General features: G+C 50.9%; 1 protein-coding gene across 1 annotated transcript in view; it reads left to right on the top strand.

Moving 5' to 3' along the window:
- SLC35B4 (solute carrier family 35 member B4) overlaps positions 1 to 15,441 on the top strand; it is an 18,663-nt gene extending 3,222 nt beyond the window's left edge. Inside the window, exons 5-10 of the mRNA XM_014523190.1 lie at positions 2,397 to 2,478; positions 6,151 to 6,211; positions 7,773 to 7,882; positions 8,454 to 8,529; positions 9,648 to 9,723; positions 11,681 to 15,441. Of these exons, the coding sequence (XP_014378676.1) occupies positions 2,397 to 2,478; positions 6,151 to 6,211; positions 7,773 to 7,882; positions 8,454 to 8,529; positions 9,648 to 9,723; positions 11,681 to 11,927 (652 nt within the window). The 3' untranslated portion in view covers positions 11,928 to 15,441. The remainder of the gene's footprint in view (positions 1 to 2,396; positions 2,479 to 6,150; positions 6,212 to 7,772; positions 7,883 to 8,453; positions 8,530 to 9,647; positions 9,724 to 11,680) is intronic.
- Positions 15,442 to 16,442: the final 1,001 nt, after the last annotated feature.

The raw sequence follows: 16,442 nt of genomic DNA on the forward strand, positions 1-16,442 counted from the left end.
CCCCCGGGCTTGAGCTGCCTCTGCTGCCATGGCAGCATTGGGCACGTTGTGGGCATCACTTTTCATCTGCAAAGCACATCCCAAGGGGTCCGTGTAATCCCCGCCACCCAGCTATATACATCTTGTCTTCACTTTACCGGTGGAAAACAAGCATTGAAGTTGGAGAAGGACATATGTCGCAAAGGGAGTTAGAAATGCCTGTTCTAGGTGTCAACCACGTTAATTTGAGGCAAACCTGGGCTGACTAGTCAGTGGTTAAAGGTTGTTTCAGTTGTACATGTTGGTAGGCCCTTCTGCCCAAAGAGTGCAGATAACCACATAAGGCCCATATCACTGTGACCGACATAAGCCAAAGCTGCTTAATGGCCTGACTGATGGACTGCTGCCCCCGGGGGTGGTTGCGCTGCAGAAGCAAAGCGACTGTCGGAGGAGAACCTGTACTTTGTCACCCAGAAGTTGCAGGAAGCGCCGTGCCCCGAGATCTGCGCACATCTGGGCTGCACGGGGGGTGGCATGGGGGAAGTCAGCTCCGGTGTCTATAACAAAGCTTTTATTTGTGCTGCAATAGGAGTGAGTTGACCTTTGTCCTCCTCCTGCGGCCTGGTCCATGTAAAAGGATCATTTTTTATTACAGCTGTCAGATAAGCAAGTCATATCTTTAGCTCCAGAGACTTGTGCTTCTTAGTACCGGAAGTCTTGGGTGGAAGCCAGGCCAGGGTAGATAATATGCATGTGGTTTTAAAACGAACAGGCTTAAAATTAACAAGAGAAAGTACTTTTTTTTTTTTTTTTTTTTAACACAGCACAAAGTTCACCTGTGAAACTCATTGCCACAGGAGGTGATAGAGACAGGTAGTATAGTTGTTTCATAGTTTCATAGTTGTTAGGGGCTGGAAGGGACCCTTGCAGATCATCGTGTCCAACCCCACTGCACTTGGGCAGGAAAGACTGCTGGGATCAAATGACCCCAGCAAAGTGGGCATCCGGCCGTATTTTGAAGATTGCCAGGGTGGGTGATTGTAGCACATCTTCGGGGAGCCCTTTCCAGACCCTCGGCACTCGCCTTGTAAAGTTTTTCCTTATGTCTAGCCTGAAGCAATCTTCAATCAGCTTGTGCCCATTATTTCTTGCCCTCCCCTGGGGGGCCTTGGTGAATAGATGCTCCCCCAAACCCTGATATCCTTGTAGGCTGCCACCACATCCCCCCCCCTTAGTCTTCTTGAGGCTGAGCAACACAGAGCTAGATAAATTCATGCAAGATAGATCCATTAATAGTTATTAAGCAGAGCCGTCAGAGATGTCGCAACATCACTAAACCGATGAAGAAGGATGACATAAAGGATAATAAATTGGGGATAGATCACACTAGATCAGTGATCTTCAACCAGAATGCCCTGAGCTCCTTTTAAGGGCCCCGAAGGGCGCTACACAGTGTTAGCGCTGTTAGGTGTGCGGACACAATTCACAAGATAAACCCGGGGATTTCAAATAGGAATTCATTCAATTCTGGCCTATTGTGGTGTTTTTGAGTTTTTGTAACTGAAGAATTGCTCTGGTATTTTTCTATAGTCAAAACTCGAGTGAACATTAAGTTGGCATTTTCTGAAGGGTGCCTTGAGCCTAGAAAGGTTGGGAACCACGTCTCCAGGTATACCTAGTTCAGCGCTCGCCCTCTAAAACAGGGGCGGGCAGCCCCGCTGTGTGGTACACAGCAGCTTTGGGAGGAGGCAGACAGCTCCCTTCCTTGGGAGGAGGAAGATGGGGCAGGGAAAGGAGCCAAAAGCGGAGTGTGAGATCAGACAGGGAGCAGAAAGCAGAGCAGTAGCTCAAGTCAGGGAAAGGGATCAGAGCGGAGGGGGCAGGGCTAATCGGCGGCATGCCTGCCAAAAAGGTTGCCCCCTTTGCTCTGAAGCATCCATTCCCACCACTGTTGGAGGTGGTATACTGGGCTGGATGGGGAGATGGCATACTGGGCTGGATGGACCATAGGTCTAACCCAGTATGGCGCTGCTTGTGTCCGTAAGGGGAGCGCTTTTTCTCTTGACCCTTCCAGCTGTCGGGAGCATCGGGGGAAGTTAAACTGCTCGAGCAGAGCCTAAGCACGAAGGAGGTCAGAACGACTTGATTTTGAGCGCTCCGATCTTCCGACGCACCCTTTGGTCCCGCATCAGAGAACACGTGTCCCTGGGCACGGAGAGGATTAGACCTAAAAGAGCTAGTGCTCGTGGGCCGAGTTTTCCTTTATTAATCCCCTCCCTCCACTCAGCAGCGTTTCCAGTCGGCAACTTCATGTTTAAACCAGCAGGACGGGGCTCAAAGCATCCTCAGTGAAAAACCCCAGGTTGGAAAAGACCGGCTGTGCCATTGAAGTCTCTCTCTCTTCTCTTCTTGCGCAGGTACAGCACGTTGAAATATGCATCCATAGCCCTGGTGTCGGTGGGGATCTTTATCTGCACTCTCATGTCAGCAAAACAAGTGGTAAGAAATGCTTTGCGAGGTGCGCTCTTATGAACAGCGGGAGCAGCCGTGGGTACCGTAATCAGACCGGTCCTTTGTCTGTCTATTAATGGGAGGAGGAAGCACTCCTTATCTCTTGTATCGGTGTTCCCAGAGCTGTCGTTCTTCCAACAGTCAGACACCTCCGATTTGCCAGCTTGCATATATATTAGTTAAAGGTGCCTTTATGACTTGGTGCTTAGCACTTGCTTTTCCTAGGGGTGCACTGAATACAAGCAGTCACCATATTTTCTCCCATACAGCACACCCCAGAATATACTACACACCTTGATTTTGAAAGGCAGAATGAAGTTGTGGGGAAAGGGATGATTTTTTCCAGAGTTAAAGCTGCATAGAGCAGGAAGAGAGTCTGACCTTCAGGGGATCGCTCTCCCTTTCATCCTTCACTAAGCTGAAAGTGTACCCGTTGCCGAAAAGTTGTTTCCACCAGTGAATCCGTGATTTTGAAAAGAGTTAAATAGTCTCGAAGGCTGTGAAATAGGAAGAGACCACGGTGCTTCAAACACAGTCAGAAAATCAGCTCTCCCCCCTTAATACGCACTCCCCAATTTTGAGGGGGTGATTTTTTGGGGGGGAAGGTGCATGTTGCACATGAGAAATACTGACACCCCCCACCCAAGAGGAAGCGATGAAGTGTATTAACCCCAACCCTGTTGTCAGCTGCTGGGCTCATGCTCAGGTGACGTCGCTGTGACAAAACCTTGTTCGCAGCTTCCAAAGCAAAGCATGCATTTTTCTTTACACTCGATCTGTTCATCCCTGTCCTTTCCCACATGTTTAAGAAACCGGCTTTTCAGCATCCTGGTGAAAACGGATGTAATCCAGCCCATTTTGCGGGGGGTGTGAGCCTGCTGTTGGCTGGTAATGACACCAGCCCCTAACAGCTTTGCATCACACAGGTGTCTTCAGGAAAATCAGGCTCTGCTGTGCATACAGGGCTTGACTTGCTGCAGAGGGAAAAAGGTGCTGTAGGTGGGGGTAGGATTTCCAAATGCGTCTCAAAGCCCAGTCTCATTCACCAGGCAGAGACTTCAGCCCTTGCAGTTACTTCGTAGAGATAGCTGCTTTCCATTAGTTGGATTGAGGCAGGGTTCAGTACAGTGCTTTTTACACCGTATTTGCTGGCATATATCACCCCCCCCCCCCAAATATAACGTGCATTGTTTTTTGGAAAGCACAATGCAGAAAAGATTTTTCTAGAGTCATTGCCCATTGTGCGGCAGAGTACCTCCTCCCGGAAACACGGAGCGGCCAGGAAGCGTGACAACAGGAGCTCGCTGGTGTGGCAGACTCTCTCCTGCGATACCCCGCTTCCTGACCAGTCCGTATTCCCAAGAGGACTTACTGGGCGCATCTACACATCGCAGTACAGCGACGCTGCTGTGGCGCCGTGCTTTAGCGCTTCCTTTTGGAAGTATTAAAGCACGGTGCAGTACAGGTGGTTACTGCACCATGCACGGTGCACGGTTCGATGTCGCTGTAGTAGTGCGCTATACCAGAAGAGCATGCTACTACTGCAACGTTGCTGCCGATCACATGTAGACCTACACTATCACTACGTCGCCGTAGCGCGCCATACAGCGATGTAGCACATTGCTACGTCACCATAGAGCCGCGCTCTGTCGTACAAGTTTGGGCCCCAGACCCTTGCAAAGGGCAGCGGCAAGACTTAGTTCTTTATACACGTTCCTGTACAGAATGTGTCCTTTCCGCTTTGCAAACCACGTCACGATACGACCAGCAGCAAATCTGCTGCTTTAACAGCTGGGAGAGGCTTAACACAAGACTGCCCCTTCGGTTTGCTGAGCAGAGAGGAGCAGCAGCTGCCTTGGCAGCTGCATGGCATGCGTCGTGTCTTCAGGATCGCTTCTTTTTCCGTGAAGAAAACGGCTTCCCCCGCTTAAAACATGCACCCCAATTTTAAGGGGCTGCTTTTGAGGGAAAGGCGTGTGTTGTACATGAGAAAATATGGTATTTCAGGAGAATCTGACCACACTTCACAGCTCGACTAGATCCATAGTCACGCAAGCTAATTCCAAGCACCCCGTCAATACTGGGAGTCTGGCACGTGCCGCGCAATACAGAATTGAGCATCAAGGTATGCCATACACCATGCCAGAAAAGGGGAAATCGTTATCAGATGACCAAATAAGTGTGTTTTCTGCCCTCCCCTGCTAAATGACACTGAGTCCCTAGTTCCTGCTGCCCTCAGTAGGAGCAAAGGAAATGCAGTACAACCGTATGTAGGCACCAGGCCTCATGGCAGACACTTTGCCTGGAGTTCTCATCATCACGCATGCATCTGGCTTAAACACCTTGACCAAAACCCCCGGACGGAAACAGAGCGGTTTGCAAATGGGATATGCTTGGAGTCTCTTATTATGCTTGGGCATGGCTTTGACAGGGGCGCTTTGCTGATCTGGCCCGTCTGTGACCCAACAATTCCCCCAAAGCACAGACCACGTTCCCCAGCTGCCCAACCTGCTCCGATGAGCTGATGAAGTACTATAACACAACCAGGGGTGCTGTCGCCTTCAGCCCCAAGTGTCTCTCCACCATCTGCTGCTTGCCCGGCGAGAACAAGCTGAGGTTTCCCAATGGGTCAGCCTCTTAGCCCGGTGAACCTCAGCTCCACCTGTTTGTCATCCAGGTCTTGCCAGCTCTAGCAGGGGAGACTGTGCCAGTTTAAAGACTCACACCCTTGCCCAGCTTATGTCAAATATTTTAGGCCCTTTTCCTCCCTGCCCCCCAACATCCCTGGATGAGCGGCCAGCCTCTGTCTGCCTATTGCTTCGAAATCACGCTTACCACAGATAGTGCATGACAAGTAAAAACCGGTAAAAAGCTCTGTATTATAAATAAGAGAAATTGTAGCAACAGGAACCGAACGTTGACAGAGGCAGACACACGTGGAAAATAAAACAAAAGAACGAGGTACGTTCTTACCCTTCCCGGTCCCTTAAACTGCGGCTTCTGTCCTCGTTTCCCGCAGGCGGCTTGCGCTGCTCAGCTGCCCTCAGCTGGGGGACTAAGTTGTGCAAAGTCCATGGATCCTTGAAGTGACTTCTGGGGATCGAGGAAAATGCTTCATTGATGTCTTGCATACAGTATTTGCATGATACACAGTCCATCGACTTTGAGATGCACGCCACACACTTACCCCAGAATAGGGATTTGTACACTGCTATAAATTACACCGGGATCAGAGCAAATAGACAACCAGTTAGCTGTCCTGGGATAGCTGCTTTCAGTAGTTACTACACTGCCTAAATGGCGGGGAGCCAGTATCACTTGCCTGTTTGCCTTGAGGGAAGCTGGTTTGCCTGAGTTAAGCTGCAGACGCACAATACCTACACTTGTTTAACGCATCCTGCCGCGGTTTTACCCCTAGTTTTCCCCAGGGTGTATTAGCACCAGATTGGAGTAACACTGTAATAGGGTTGTACTACATATGCCCACTCCTTTCACACTCGGAAACAGACCCAGTTATACTGATATAAATTTTCTCCGTGTCCAGAGCCACAGAGACAGCAAAGGTCTCGTGAGCCCTGATCAACGCAGTGATGTGGACTTTACCGTGCTGCTTCTGTTAGTTATAATTGCATCTCTTTTCTCCGTCCTGCCCTTCCCCAGGCTTCTGAGTCCAGCTCGAATGAAGAGGACGGGCTCCAAGTCTTCCTGTGGTGGCTGTTAGGTCAGTAAGTACCATGATGTTAATTGTCTTGGCAGTCACACTGGCACCACTTGCTCCCGCAAGCTTGGTCTCCAGGGCTGTGGCCGCGCTAAACAAACTGCACCATGGCAGAGAGCCGTGAGATGCTCAGCTCCACGGATTAGTTGCATAGTTGCCTTTGTGGGTACCGATTTGAGAAGACTCACATTTCTGCTTGCATTGCCTGAGCAGCTTTTTGCTGTAGTATCAACGTTACTGAGCGGGTGATCAAATAGGGCATGGGGAGGAGGACGGATTCAGTGATGGACACATCTCTTCCCAGAACACTTTGTAAGATGCATTCGTTAAATATAAATATTCTGAGCTTTGTTTCACACCGAATCGACAAATTTAATAGACAAAATAGAAGAGAGTCCAGCAGAGGACAATGAAAACGGTTCAGGTGCAGGGGCACATGACTGGTTGAGGAGAGGCTGAGGGAACTGGGCTTATTTAGTCTGGAGAAGAGAAGACAGAGGAGGGATTTAATAGCAGCCTTCAGCTCCCTGCAGGGGGTTGCAAAGAGGATGGAGCTGGACTGTCCTCAGTGGGGGTGGATGAACAAGGAGCAATGGGCGCAAGTTGCAGCAAGGGAAGTTTAGGTTAGATATTAGGAAGGACTTTCTTACAAGGAGGATAGTAAAAGCACTGGAGCAGGTTGCCCAGAAAGGTGGAAGCTCCTTACTTGGAGATGTTTAAGTCCCAGCTAGACAGAGCTTTGGTTGTGGTGATGTAGTTGGGGCTGGTCCTGCTTTGAGGAGGAGTCGGACTAGATGTGACCTCCTGAGGTCCCTGCCAACCTGAATTTTCTATGATGCTATGAATGGACACTTGCTGATGAACCCATGATTGGATTTTGGGCCTAATTGTCCAGCCTATGGAAACCAGTTCCCTCTTAAAAAAACTAGGAGGGGAGAATGACCCACAAAATAATGCTGTTCCCAGACAGTATTCAAGCAGAGCACAATGGGGAACAGAATTAAAAAACCACAAAAACCACAACAGTGCCATGATTTCCAGGCAAAATGATGGTTGCTTCAATGACGTCAGCAGATTTAGACTAAGGAGGAATTTGCCCACATCTCTTTGCAGACAATATTGATTCCCTGCTCCCAAAAGAGGTGCCTGCCTTGGGCATCCAGGTGCTGCCACCCAGGTGGCAAGGGGACTTTGCACCATGAAGGCATTTTTTAAAATCTAGCACGCGAGAGCACTTGCAGTCTGCACTTGTGGGCTGCTTTTCCAGGACTGAGGGCTGATGTTTCACCAGTCCTGGAAAGGAACCCAGTATCAGTCTCTGCATGGAGATCACTCATGCCATCATTGTGCTGCAAGGGCTGATGTCAGGTTTCCAAAATCAGTCAAGGAGCAATGTCTTCCCAGGTAACCAGAGTCGTGCAGCTCCTGTTAAGTGTCTTACCCGGGAGCCTGCAGCATTCATCGTGCTGTGGATTTTCCTCGCTGCCTTTTGCCAATGCCTGAGGCTCTGCGTGAGCAGTGATTTAAAATCCTGCATGATTACATGGCTGCTTTTGTTTTCCAGGGGTCGCCGCGCTGACTTTTGCTCTCCTGATGTCAGCCAGAATGGGCATCTTCCAAGAGACCCTCTATAAGGAGTTTGGCAAGCACTCCAAGGAGGCCCTGTTTTACAACGTAAGTAGCTACCTTCGTGCATGCAGTTCACCACAGAATGGGACTGAGGGCTGGAAACTTCCCAGCAACAAAACCATTGATCTACCTGGAAATCTTCAGCCCCAAAAGCTCCTGTCTTGCATGCAGAAACTTGTTGCTTGTGCAGAACATGCTGTGTAGGAGACCAGCCCTGCAGGGAAGCAGGTGATTTCCTCAGATCCAGAAGCAGTTTTGCAATAACCTAATTTGTTATGAACTCATTATAAACTGAGAGAGACCTCTGAGTTTATAACGAGCAATAGATGATGTTTGGGCTGGAGCACGGGAGAGGGCTGGATCCGCTCTGCACAAGCTTGGTTTAAACGTAGGGAGCTTCCAAGAAGTTGCTAGCAGGAAAAAAAAATCACGTGAGAGTGGATGCAGGGCAGTCCCTGGCCTGGGCTAGGCAGGGAGTCTGATCACAGATAAGGCTGGAAGGGCCCAGGTGGAAGGGCCCACACTGGTGCCAGGGGGTCACCATTGCCCAATGTTTTCATGGAGTCTCTGCCAGGTCGCCATGTAAAGCCCTGCAATGGGTCTCTCTCTCCTCCAGCACGCGCTGCCCCTTCCAGGTTTCCTCCTCCTTGCTTCGGACATCAGCCGCCACGCCGTTCTCTTCAGCCAGTCTGGTGAGTGTCGGGCTCGTGCAAGCTGGTTCTTGCAACCTGGTCCCACTTGCAGGAGTTCATCAGGACAGCTTTGAATGGCCTTAGTGCAGTGGTTTTCAAGCTTTTGCATTTGCAGACCCCTAATAAAAAATGTGAATGGGAGTGCAGACCCCTTTGGAAATTTCAAATGGAGGTGCAGAACCCTTTGAATTGTAAGTGTGGGTATTCACATACTTTTCAGTGATCATAATCATCTTTTATGGACCCCTTAGATACAATTTGTAGACCCCAGAGGTCCACAGACTGCAGGTTGAAAACCACTGCCCTAGGCCATTGGTTTAAACCCCCCGCCCTGCTCCTCCACTGAGGGGTAAAACCTCATCCGTGGAGCTTGCACAAATACATTTAACACTGCGTACGGTGCATTTGGGCATCTGCATCACTGGGGTGGCTCGGGAGTGAAAGGTTGCGCAGGTGCAGAAATGAAACAAGCAGCAAATTTTAATGTCATATAAGCCACGTGCTCCAGTGTCAGGAAAGCCGAAGCCTTTGCTGAACGGGGTGTTTAAAATCCAAAATGCAGCTTAGCCTATTTGCCTACAGAACAAGCATGGTAAAAGCAGACCAGTTTCTGTAGCTAGCAACCTGTCATGGCACAAAGTGTCTGTATCACACGCAGCTGCCTTAGTCTCCCCATCCCAAATGGCAAGAGACCCATTTACACCTGGGATGCTCAAGAAAACAGGACAATGCTGGAGACCTCCCTATGACAGCTCGATGTCGCAGAGTCTGGATGCCACATGAGATTAGCAACTAAACTGGGCCTCTCTCATGGTGGTGTGGACCCAGGCAGGTTTATAGCTCTTGGTTTGGGCAGCTTCTGCCACAGGCGTGGTTCGCCAGCCTTGCTCAAGGTCATTGATGTTGGAGGGGAGGTCTGTCTGTCCTCAGCAGATGTGCTTCACAATACACACTCTTCACGGTGGTCCCTCAAGCCCTACGTCTATGGGTGAGCCAGTTCACTCTTCCTTCACTCCTTTGCTGGGGGAAATGTGAGGGGGTCCAGATATGAGTCTCCGGGGCCATAAGAAGCCGATCTGAGATCAGAAATGAGCCTCTCCACTCCTTTCCCCTTACAGAGCCGTTCCAGGTCCCGGTGATCGGACTGACCTTGCCCATCATGTGGTTCTACCTCAGCATGAACGTCATCACCCAGTATCCTTCAAACCTGCAAAGGCAGACACGAGGAAGGGGAGACACGGTTGTCAGGGAATACCTAGGAGGGAGGGTAGATTGTGCCGGGTCTGCTTTGCTTTCTGTATTAGCCTCCAGACAACATGTCCCTGTAGGAGAATACGCAGAGGCACTTTTATGTAAGGTAGGTGCTGGAGGAGACGGCGTGACGTCTGCAAGAGAAGGGCAGTGCTCACAGATGCTCAGAGGCCGATGCAGGCTACCCACAAAGCAGCTAAACTCTGGGGGAAAGCAAAAAAGATCCTATACAAATCAATCAAACTTGTGCACAGAGCTGCAGAGAGACAGATGATGCTACAGAAGGCAGCGAACAAAGGTAATAGAGGAGCCGGGGACCTGCGCTGGGTTCTGTGTGGTTGCTTAGGTTTGCTACAAACTCATCCCTGTGGTTCAAGGAGGGGGCGTGCTGCTGTAGGTTGGCGACTGCTGCAATAAGCTGGGCTTTGGCGAGCTTTTCATGGGATGAAACGGGAAGTTTCTCTATGTCCAGGGATGGCTCTGTTTTGCTACGGCAACTTCTATGCATCTGGAGTATAAAGTAAATACAATCTCTGCTCAGCCTCTGATCGTGGGGCTCCCCAGATCCAGCACCAGGCACTGAGTTATCTGGCCCACGGGGCTCCCTATGGTTCCAGAAATTTGGTGGTGGGACCAAAAACCTCTGGATCAGTGGGGAGCCCCAGGCCCGGTGTGCTGGATCTGCTGCCTGATGTCAGCAGGCAGTGACAGCATTAGACCCAATCCTGGCACGCGTGGGGGGAGAGAGGGCAATGCCAGGCCCCCAGGAGCCAATCCCAGGGCATGGGCAGGGGAAGTGCAGGACCCAGTCCCAGCAGGAAGGGGCAACATCAGACCCCCAGGACCCAATCCCAGGACATAGGGCAGGGAGGGGGCCCGACCCAGCCTATAGACCGGCCTCTGCAAACTTCCCCTCTAAGTTCTTCCCAATAACTTAGCTTTGGGGGTGGAGGACAGAAGGATATCTTCTCATCTGTTACTCAGTTCACTTGCTGGAGGGCACCAGCTGATAGGTCTTTTACCTGGTTGCACAGGAACATCAGGTTTTGGTTGCTCACTGGGCTCTCAGGCACGGAGGCAACCGGCTCCTGTCGACACCGCGGTCAGCTGTAAAAGCATTAAGGATGGTGAATATTGTACTTCCCTTTAAAAAAAAAATAGTTTCCTTCCTACTTTGGGGAGTGGGTTGAGTTACAGCCTCGAGCAGCTGTGGCCTTAGGGTTGTTGGGGCCTGGGGCAAAAAGAGTCACTTGGGGCCCCTTCGAGGCTTGATTTTGATGACCTATAAGCAAGTGGGACATTTTCAATTTCACTTTGCCCTATCCATGAAACTTATTCATAAATTGAAGAAAGAACAAACTTTTTAATAACTTCACCCCGCAAAAAAATTTATGCAAAATTTTGGAGCCCCGGGCGGTCGCCTGGTTTGCCCTCCCCCAAGGCCACTACTGCCTTGAAGCTGAGTCTAGGAGCGAGTGGGACATGGGCGGCGAGCTCTCCAGGTACCCAGTCACAATCCTGAGCATCCGTGGGCCCGATCTCTGGACCACCCCCTGGCTACACCGCGTATCTGGGGAGCGTGTGGCTGAGCCGGGGATGTTTGTAAGGACGTACCAGACATGCTGCGCACCCGGCTTCAGGGCAGGCAGCGAGGGTTTTGTGAGATCAGGGATGAACTGGTAAATTGGGATCGTGCTGGGCTGCAAGGGGTAGGTGCTTTTGGATCCGACTCTTGGGACCTCACAAGCCCAGTGGCCTGCAGTGAGATGCTCCACTTGGGGTAACACCTCCTGAGTGCTTTGGTTGAACCCAGTACTTCCTAAATGCTCATCCCAAGGATGCTGTATGGTCCCCCTACCAAGTTAACGTCTCCCGTATCCCCTTGACTCTGCCCGCTCAGATACGTGTGCATCCGGGGTGTCTTCAGGCTCACCACAGAGTGCACCTCCCTCACCGTCACCCTCGTGGTCACGCTGCGCAAGTTTGTCAGCCTCATCTTCTCCATCCTCTACTTCAGGAACCCCTTCACCCCCTGGCACTGGGCCGGCACCGCCTTCGTCTTCGTGGGGACGCTGATGTACACCGAAGTGTGGACCAGCCTGGGGCCTCTGCTGGCCAGATGGAGGAAGGGGGCCAAGAAGGAATAAGGGGGGACCCTTTTAGTATTTTATCCAGGGAATCCCCTGAGCAAGGGGGGTTGTTTTTTATTCTGCAAAAGAGCTGCTGGCTATGCCAAGCTGTGGGGGACGTGAAGCCTTCGGTGGGAAGTGCTTCTATCTCCAGAGTATTGAAGGGAGTCTGTGACTCGTCTTCTGGGATGCAATTTGATGTCAATCCTCCCATTCCTTCCCTCCACTGTTTTGTTTTTTTTAATAGCTCCCTTTCTAATACGGTAAATGTCCCCCGTGTCTGTTAGACAGTGGCTGACATGGTCCTATATTAGGAGACGAGTTATACCCTGATTGCGGTGCTGTCATCCCCCGACCCCAACCTTGGATAAGCTGCTCCGATGAACCCTTTTGCTTCCGTCCACCGTATTAGTGTTATTGTCAGTGAAACGATGAGCCTGCAGTAGTTGCTGGTACCCACACTTGCCTGGGGCTGGCTGTCCTACTCACCTGGCAGCAGAGACCTTCCCTGTACCTGGCACTCCTAGTCCAAACCGAGTCTCCTCGGGAATCTCCCTGGCTTGCTGACGCCGATGAAAGAGGCATCGCCCCTTGAGACCCCACATGTCCAGTGACCTGCAGTGAGATGCAGTTGGGATGACCAAGAAATAGAGGTCGCTGAAAGAGGAAGGAGCTTTAAGATGCCAGTTAGACGACGTTCCTCTTGCAGCCTGGTGGATGGAGACATTGCATCTGCTAGATCCGGGCTTGGTTCACTCTTGCTTTTCAGGACATTTTGTGACGTGTGGCTGTGCCCTGAAAAGCAACTGGTAAACAGCACCAAGTGGGAACCTGCTTTTGTTGCATTGATTTCCTGATCAGCCGTGGTGCGGTCTCAGTCACCTAACTGCAAATGGGAGATGGCCAGCCTGGGTTTTGCTACCAGCGGAAAAGTCTGAAGCATCCAGCTGGCCCCTCAACAGTTCTCTAGACCTGTGGTGACAACTGTTCAACCCCATCATCTTCCCTGGGCTTGTAGAGCGAGAGAAATGGGTAATATCTAAGTAGCTTCCCTAGTCAGAGCAGTGTGACACTCGAAAGAGAGGCGTCTAGTGATGTTAGAGGTGTTTCCACCCATGGGCGTTGATGGCATTGACCACAACGAAGGACTTGGGGTGGCAGGAACTCAGATGAGTCCCATGATGAAGATGCTGCTCAGACAACCTGCAGCTCTTTCCATTTATTGTATCCATCAGCAGTGCCTATGTCACCAAGGTCCAGAAAGACGGGGTCCCTTCCTGCTTAATAACTTTAGTCAAATCCAGCAGGCAGACTCAAATCTTTGATTCTGCCCGGTGTGCACCATGCACCAGTGTTGAGCACCACCTGGGTTCATACTGGGGCCTCCTTCCTCCAAGCCCAAGGTGTCCTTTGCAGTATGTGCCTCTCCCAGAAATTCAAGGACACAAGAAGGTCTGTGCACCTTTAAATTGGCTCCAAGCTCATGGGGAAATGAGCTTCTGTAGGGAGGGTAGCAGATCGAATGAATGGTGGCAGAGGTCCTTGCGGCCTTTGCAAGAAGCAGGGAGGAAAACCAGAGTAGCAAAGCTGGTACAGGGCTGGGGGTGCTGAGTGAGGGCAAAGAGGCATCAGCTGAGCAAACGGCCAAGGCAGTCATGCACAAGATTGATTTTGCTACCATGAAGTAGATGGATCAGCATCTAACGAGAAGAAATGTGGAAACAACCATGCAGAGCTGCTGTGGTACCCGTAGCTGTCTTTGCAGAGGACATGGGATGGATTGACCTCAAAAAGAAAAAAAAAGACTTCCTCCATGCTGTCAGGAAGAAGCCCCCGTAGTTTGCAGCTGCAGCACATCAGGTGTGTGGAGGCCGGCTGTCTGCTGCATCTCTTGCGTGCCTAGCGGGACACCACTGCAGGCAACAGCTTAGTACTGAGTTTAGCAGTCGTGATTTTTTGTTTTAAGGCTGGTATCACCAGGAATAATCAGGTTATTTCTCCTGTTCATAATCAGCGGTTCCTAACACTCTTCAGTGTAATAAAATTTTCTATTTGTCTTGCAATCCGTGCAGTTGGCACAGACAGACAATCACATCACCTGGTGTTGTCTACATCGGGTTTATACCCGGATGTAAATGACCCTGGGGTACGGATCAGACAGACAAGCAGCTTATCGCAGCTCAGTCTGTAGCCTGCCACGACTGTGTCCTGGCACTCGGTAGCGGAAAGCCAGTAATAGTCCGTTTGCTTTGAGCAAGTGGCTCCCTCAAGATAAACTGTGGGCAGGGAGCATGCACAGCGGTGTAACCTTCACCAGCGAAGTGTTACGATTTTTTTCAGGGGGTAATTTAAAATTGAATTGGGCAACATTACCCCAATTCAGGTGTTTGCATCATCTTTCTACTGCATTTTTTTTTACTCTAGCATAAATATGTCATCTGTTCAGCCCCCATGTTACAAGCAGTGTTCAGGTTGATGGGAAGGGATTCAAGGCCTTAGGAGGTTCGTTCCTCCCCAGATTTTGAAGCCGTCCGTAGCAGGGATGATTTGTAGCTGCTGGCTCCAAAAAATCCTTCAGAGTTACCGAACTGGCTGCTTTCACTGCGCCTCAAGTGGCACGTGGTTTTCAAAGTATTTTCTTGGTGGGGAGACTTAAGTCTGGATATTTCCTTCTCTTCCACCCACTGCAAAGAAGCCAGGTGAAGCGTGACACCGGCACTGGGAAGGACCAAAACAAGCAGATTTTCATGCTCATCTTCAATGCAGCGGGGGGGAAAAGCTGTCGACACAAAGCCTCCTGCAAGAAAATGGGGCATGGGAACAACACATGCCTAATTCAGTGTTGGGGGCAGTCATGCCATGTCCTGTGTTACGTGGTAGATCAAAGCTTGAAATGCAAGATGGGCCTTGGGCTGAGCGAGGGATATCAAGTCAGCTGCATTGCTGGCCCAGTCTCAGAGCAGAGCGAGTTTTCTCACGGAGCAAAAGTGGCTCAGTTTGAGTCGGTCGGCTACCACCGCACCCTTGTTCAGCGACCTACACGTGAATGTACATAGCTGTACATAGACCAGCTGCTGGCTGTCCCCTTCTTGACTAACATGCACTTTGTCTCTGATTGCGTGCCGTGCGGTTTTTCACCCAGTCCCAGATCATATTTAATGATGCATCCCTGATGTTCTTGCGTGTCTGTTTATGGTACGAGCTGTGTGTCCGTGACTATTTAATCTCCGGGTGTAGGTAGCGGCGGCTGCTCCCCGCATCATGCGGGATCTCTGAGCTGTCATCCCTGTAGCTCCCCTGAGGCCAAAGGCAAAGCAGATATACCTGGGTTAGCCAGAAACAAAGCCTCCGTTAGTGTCTCCTTATAGCAGGGGGGTAGCCTCCTTCATTTTAATGTACGCTGGAATGACGCTGGCACGGGTTCCCGTAGACATTTGAAAAAGGCCAAACTGGAAAGAGCAGAAATGCCCCCTGACTGGAAGGAGGGATTTATATTGTCTTTTTAGTTAAATAAATAAAAACAACAAAGATCTCCGCATGCGGCGTACAAGTCATTTATTCCTAGACGTTCCTCTGTTCGCCTTGGCTGGGAGTAGTGGTGGCCTCGAGGGCCACAGCTACAAAATCAATGGCAGTTTTCCTGTTGTGTGAAAGAGTGGGTATGGGAGCATGCTCTTTGGTTTTTGGGATAAACCCGCTGCTTGCCTTCCTTGCTGTTTGGGAAGCCAGCCCCAGTTTCTGCTTGCTGGGGTGCACCGCTCCAAAAGACCGGCGATGCACGTAGTCGGTGCTGGCTCCCAAACACAATGAGCGTTGACTAGCCATGGCCAAGCCTTCAGCTTCTTGCTGCGTCCCGTGTGGAGGAGGATCCCAACTTCCCACAAGTCGTTAAGGACTGTGCACCGGAGACCCACTGAATTGGGGTGATAAGCACCAGTAGCTGTCCAGGCAAGCGGGGCCCCGCCAAGGCTCGAGGACCTCAATGGAAAGTGATAACCAAAGACTTTCAGTTTGGGTTTCTAAGCTTTGAGGTGGGGGGATGCAGCCTGGTTGGAGCCTCCTAGGCTTCGAAGTCCAGCACCCTGTGTCTACAGGTGGCAGTCAGTGCAGGGGGTAAGTGCCTCCGTGCCCGTACGGGGGGCTCTGTCCTGCACCCCTCTTGTGCACACCCCATCACATGCTGATAGCACTGAGTTCACTACAGCCCTGGTTTGAATCCCCGTTCAAACTAGAGGTTGCAGCACCTGCCCAGGAAGCACGAGACCTGGGGTCTAGGCTCTCCGCAGTGCCATAGGGTTCAAACTCGCATCTCCATCCTCCCAGGAGAGTCAGGCTATTGAATAAGTCAGGATGGGGCATGTTTTCCCCCTGACCCCCACACTGAAGCTGGGCCAAAGGGATGCAAAATCCATGGGGTCTGAGAAGTCAATGGCAATACTCCTATTGCATTTAGGGGTGGGCCCTTGTTTTCCCTGCTGTATATAAGCCAGCTCCAGGGTGAGCAAGGGCGAGCCTGCCTGTAGCCTACTTGGT

This window comes from Alligator sinensis, unplaced genomic scaffold, assembly GCF_000455745.1.
Source record: "Alligator sinensis unplaced genomic scaffold, ASM45574v1 scaffold64_1, whole genome shotgun sequence".
In the NCBI taxonomy this organism is placed as follows: domain Eukaryota; kingdom Metazoa; phylum Chordata; order Crocodylia; family Alligatoridae; genus Alligator; species Alligator sinensis.